General features: G+C 38.9%; 1 protein-coding gene across 1 annotated transcript in view; it reads right to left on the bottom strand.

The window, feature by feature from the left end:
• Positions 1-3913, bottom strand: part of TM4SF20 (transmembrane 4 L six family member 20) — a 17406-nt gene extending 13493 nt beyond the window's left edge. Inside the window, exon 1 of the mRNA XM_017529105.2 lies at positions 3679-3913. Coding sequence (XP_017384594.1) covers positions 3679-3861 — 183 coding nt within the window. The 5' untranslated portion in view covers positions 3862-3913. The remainder of the gene's footprint in view (positions 1-3678) is intronic.
• Between the last annotated feature and the right edge of the window lie 2301 nt (positions 3914-6214).

Below are 6214 nucleotides of genomic sequence, written 5' to 3'. Positions count from 1 at the left end.
AAAAAAAAAAAAAAAAAAAAAGAAATGGGTTTCTCCATGTTGGCCAGTCTGGTCTTGAACTCATGACCTCAGGTGAGCTTCCCGCCTCAGCCTGTCAAGGTGCTAGGATTACACGCATGAGCCACCACACCTGGCCAAAAAAGAAAAAAATAATTAAGATAAGCTAGGCATGGTGGTGCATGCCTATAGTCCCAGCTACTTAGGAGGCTGAAGTGGAACGAGCACTTGCTCCCAGGAGGTTGAGGTTGCAGTGAGGCATGCTCACAGCACTGCACTCTAGCCTGGGTGACAAAGCACCACCTTGTCTCAAAAATGATAATGACCAAAAAAACTAAAAACAAAAACCCACAAAACTATATTTTACAAATGTTTGTCTTGCATAGTATTTTCTCATCTGTTTAACTTTCAACAATTTGTTCTCTGTTAAGATTTTAATAACTGACTTTGATGAGTTACTATTAACTAATAAGTGAACTTAATAAATAAGCGTGCTTAAGATCAGGCTTACAATTAACCTCATAGAAAATAAAATGGCCTTTCTGTTTGTGTTTTTTCAAGGAAACATTTTGAGATTTAAAAAAAAAATACTTGAACAATAACATTTGTATCAATTTTTCCTTATAAAGTTAAAGATAATTCAGTATGTCATATTTTTACTTAGTCATGGTTTTGGAAGATGAAAAGTTCACCTCTGTTTAAGGTAAGTCATGAAGCCACAAAATGAATATATTTAATGAAGTAATCAATAATGAATTCCATTGTTCATATGATTACCTACTTCTTGTAAAATCTCACTTTTGATAACAATACTAATTTGAAACACCACAGTAATTTTGGAAAGATTTCAAGAACTATGACCAAGTGCTTATCACAGGCAATGATTTCTTCTCTATTAACTTTTTTATGTAGTTACAAGTATACTGAAAGTTCGATATTTTGAACTAGTGAGTATTTTCATGGGTGTTGTAAAGGACATGCTAATAAATCCCTTTGAAAAAGACTTTCTTCCACGTTCTCTATATATCCAAGGATTATGAAAATGTACCTGTATTCTGAGCCCTTTTTACCACCCACCTGTTTGCTTATGGGCATAGCCTCTATCTATAAAGTTCACATTGGACTTTTCAAAGAGTTCTTTGATGCTTTAATGACATTCTATCATACTGAGTAATAGAGATAGTCTGGTGTTGATATCTTTTGATAATACTAAGGATGATAAAGTAAATTTAGCTGTAGAACAAGGAAGTTCAGATTCTCTGAAACTGTTCCGCAAGTTTCTATAATCTTTCTGTGATTCCGTTTCCTGGTCACGTGACTTTGTACGTTAATTTATGGATTATATCTTTCACCTCTGGCAGCCCTGAGACAGGTGTTGAGGACTCTGGTACTAGCACTGGCGGAAAAACAGAGTTTTAACATCAGTTAAATCTTGAATTGGGTTTCACACCCATGATGTGACCTTGTTAATATTCCTAACTTTCTGTTTGCTGGTCTGTAAAATATAAGTAATAATAAATGCACAGATTATTACAGAGACTAAATGAGATAACGAGGTAATGCATGAACCCAGTATGGCCCTTGGCAGATGGCCAGGAGATAAAGACTTATGTTTTTCTGTCTTTCTCTGTCTTTCTCTGTCTCTACACTCCCCACAACACCTACCACCATCCTAAAATTATACATAGGATATAGGTATGTGTCATCACCACTTCAGGCTCCCTTAATGCTAATACAGTTTTTTTTTTTTTTTTTTTATCTCATGGGATTTGTGGCAGAGCCAATTTATTCCTAAAGCTGCATGAGTTATTCTAAGTGGATACTCTTAACTCGGGAACTCTTAGGAGCTTCATGGAAATTGCTGTCGTTAAGTTATGCTCAGCCAGCTGCTCCTGGCTTCTGGTGTATAAGCAAATGCAAAAGAGGCTTCTACTACTCAAGTAGAGAGAAGCCTTCTACAGGGGAGAAAACAGACATGTGGATGTATGGCTGCTTCACGCTGTTGAGTTGCAATGTGTTTTCTGTCTCAGCCTGGAAGAGAGCATTCGTGGCAGTGTGAAGAAATAGTCCAAAACTTTCCAAAAGCTTTTTCTTTAGTTAGACCTTTCTACCTAAAGCAGAGGAATAGATTCCTTGTAACCATAAAGGAAGCGTGTTTTTGTAAATCTGGGGATAAGACCAGCAGCAGTAACTGATCATAATTAACAATCAGTGATTCAGGTAGAAAACTATGTCCTGAATTTCTTTTAAAATCACTTCCACAGCTATATAAAAGGAATGAGATCATGTCTTTTGCAGGGACATGGATGGCGCTGGAGGCCATTATCCTTAACAAACTAATGCATGAACAGAAAACCAAAAACGGTATGTTCTCACTTATAAGTGGGAGGTAAATGATGAGAACACATGAACATATAAAAGGGAACCACACACGCTGGGGCCTATTAGAGGGTGGAGGGTGGGAGGAGGGAGAGGATCAGGCAAAATAACTAACGGGTGCTAGGCTTAATACCTGGGTGATGAAATCATCTGTACAACAAACCCCCATGACACACGTTTACCTGTGTAACAAACCTGCACAGGTAAACTTTTTTGAACTTAAAAGTTAAAAAAAAAGTTTAACAACAACAAAAGTCACCTCTGTGTTTTATTATCTCTACAACACTGATAAGATCAGTCCTTACAACTTGCTCTCTCTCTCACACACACACACACACACACACACACACACACACACACACACATTTCTGGCACTAAGTAAACCCCTTAGTGGCATAACAAACAAAAACAAGTCTCTTGGATGCTGAATTATCAACTTCATCCACATCCCCATTTTACACATATGGAAACCACAGGATAAATGATTGGAGTCAGAACCATAGCTGAGGTATTCTGCCAGATTTGAAAGCAGTTTTCCCTATACAAATGGGTCCTACCCAGACCTACTGCCTCAGAATTCTCAGAAGAACATCTACACATCTGACTATTGCAAGTTCCTCAGGTGATTCATGATCAGTTATATTCAGGAGTTCCATACTGCACTGCTCTGCTGCAGATTCAACAAAGATAGACCCGGTAACCATCATCAAACGATTCAACAAGCTCGATGTCCTGGGATCTATAGAATAACTGAATCAAAAAGTCCCTGAGGCCAGAGACCCAAGATTTTAAGTCCACGTCTCTTAGCCCAACTCCCTTGAGGTACAGGCAATGCAACATTCGTGACTCATGAGTCTCATCACCCAGGCTGGTTATCATGCATAGGAATGTTTCTACTCATTCATATTAAGCAACCTCTCACTCCTATTGCATTTTCTGTAAATACTTACAGGCTGGTATGGAGCAAAGGAAAGTTGAAGGAATTAATTCGGAAGGTCCGTAACTCTAACCATAAAGCTTGGAAGAGTAGCCCTGCATGGGCAGAAATGTGAGTGATAATAACCCAGCCAACTTCTATTTATTTATTAATTTTTTGCTCAGCTCTCTATCCTATACCACATAGTGTACTTTATTTAAGTTACCATTCTTCACTGATGACCAATATAAATTTAAGCCATACCACTGCTCCGAATTGTATCATAAGCCAAGACATAGCTAACTGCAAGACTCAAAGATAGCCTTTAGGATTTTGGTGAAATAGGCAGGCCCTTCTTCACATCAAGTCAAAGAAATATTACTCACCAGCAGACCTGCTCCTATAATTCCTGGGAACCACCACTCAAAGCAAGAGATGGGGTTTTGAGAAAACTGGTCTTCCTCAATTAAGTTGACAATTAGAGGTATCGCATTTAGAACTACTCCTAACAGCAGAAGAACCAGCAGGGAGACTCCATTGCAGGATGTCCATCCTTCACAGCAGGTCATGGTCAACCCTGGTTCAGTTAGAAACGTTGTCAAAGTGGCCCGTGCTTGCTTGGTACTCTGTTGCCTTTTATCCCAATCTTCTGGTTAAACTTTAATGCTAATAAAAAAGGAATCATGGAAAATAGTTCAGAGTTCAACAGGATAAGACATTATTATGACGGCTATGATGGGAAATGAGAAAATAATTTTATATTATTATAGGGTGAAGGAAGGAAAGCAGAAAAAAATATGAGGTACATTTATGCATGAAGATACGCAAACAAAAGCTTTAAAAAAAAAAAAGATGGGTTTACAATAAGTTTCTTTAATATACTCCTTTACTAGTATGGCTTCTAAAAAGTAAAAACAAGCATATCCAGTTAAACTATATTTTCCTGTTCTGTTGATATTATTACCAGCTACAGAAGTTTCTTATTTTCAAATTCTTCAAGAAAATGAACATGTATGAGATGCAGAGAAAAGTATTTTCTCTGCTGCAAATGTTAGAGTTTAGTTTCAAGCTGTATGATCACATACACAAAATAAAATTTTTATGTCATGTTATTCCAGCGTTGTAGACTAATCCATTTGGAGATAGCCCACCTGAGACATGTGAGAAGTTTGCCTAATGCTACCAGACTGAAAGACAGCGATAGGAGAGAGATTGGATAGGGAGATTATCATATTTTGTTTTTGCCCTTAAACACTTACTTGGCCATATACAGTACTTCATACGGTCTCTAGACCGTGGTTCTACATTGTCTCTCTACTAGTTTGTGAGCTCCTTGAGAAAAGACTATCGTTTGGGATAGACTTTAAAATACAAAAGTTCTGGCTGGATGTGGTGGCTCATGCCTGTAATCCCAGCACTTTGGGAGGCCAAGGTGGGAGGATCACCACTGAGGTCAGGAGTTCGAGGCCAGTCTGGCCAACATAGCAAAACCCCCATCCCTACTAAAAATACCAAAAGTAGGCAAGTGTGGTGGCACACACCTGTAATCCCAGCTACTCAGGAGGCTGAGGCAGGAGAATAGCTTGAACCTGGGAGGGGGTGGTTGCCGTGAGCTGAGATCACATCACTGCATTCCAGCCTGGGAGACAGAGGGAAACTCCATTTCAAAAAACAACAACAAAGTTCTTGCTGCTGGGCGCAGTGGCTCATGCCTGTACTCCCAGCACTTTGGGAGGCTGAGGCGGGCGGGTCGCCTGAGGTCAGAAGTTTGAGACCAGCCTGACCAATATGGTGAAAGCCTGTCTTTAAAAAAATTTTTTTAAAAAGAACAAAGTTCTTGCTTATGCTAACTGTCCACCCTGATCAAAATGGGGTCCATGCTCATGGTAGTTACTGAAAGACCTAGACTGGCAGAGGCACTATCTTGATCCAGGCTTCCACGGTTAGTTACAGAGGCAGGCTGAAAAAACGCAGGACCCCAGTGAAATGGCTCTTTGTATCAAAGGATTAAAGATAACCCACATATGGGCCAGGCATGGTGACTCATCCCTGCAATCTCAGCACTTTGGGAGGGTAAGGTGGGCAGATCACTGGAGCCCAGGATTTCGAGACCAGCCTGGCCAATATGACGAAATGCTGTCTCTACTAAAAATACAAAAAAAAAAAAAAAATTATCTGGGTGTGGTGGCAGGCACCTGTAATCCCAGCTACTCGAGAGACTGAGGCAGAAGAATCATTTGAACCTGGAGGGTAGTGGTTGCAATGAGCCGAGATTGTGCCACTATACTCCAGCCTGGGTAACAGAGCGAGACTCCATTTCAAAACAAAAACTAAAAACACCCACCTATCAACACAACACACAAAACACTGAGAATAACTTAAAGAATACTACAGCTGGGTTGAGAGAAAGGAGATACTTCCATTTGGTATATAAACCGTATGGTTTATATACCTCCTCATGGTTTAAATTTCTACTACAATTACATAATATTCTAAAAATATGTATTTCTTATTTTATAAAAATTAACAACTAAAATTTGCCCTCCCACTAAGTCATATAAATTATTTCATTCTACAACTATATAATATAAGTAAGTTATATATTTATTAGTGGCTTGAATGAGTGGAGGGTGGTAGTTACTTAGAATGTGGGTTGTGCCATTTCAAATCCTTTTGCTGTCTTCATAAGATGTTGAATTGAAGAACTGTTTAGGTAATCATTTTATATGTAGGGAACTGGATCAGCTGGACTCCTCCTGACTATGAGAATCAAGCGTCTTATTTCCAGAGTCTTTGCCATTTGACCAAAACTGAGTAAGTTGCATGCTTTTGCTAGTGGACACAACATATTTCCACTTGGGTTTGGTACTCCTTACATTTGTGACTAAAAGGAAGTATCTGCAGATTTCTTTTTTTTTTTTT

This window comes from Cebus imitator, unplaced genomic scaffold (genome assembly GCF_001604975.1).
Source record: "Cebus imitator isolate Cc_AM_T3 unplaced genomic scaffold, Cebus_imitator-1.0 Scaffold57, whole genome shotgun sequence".
In the NCBI taxonomy this organism is placed as follows: Eukaryota; Metazoa; Chordata; class Mammalia; order Primates; family Cebidae; genus Cebus; species Cebus imitator.
The sequence above is the reverse complement of the archived record's forward strand: the minus strand, read 5'-3'. Positions and strand labels throughout refer to the sequence as shown.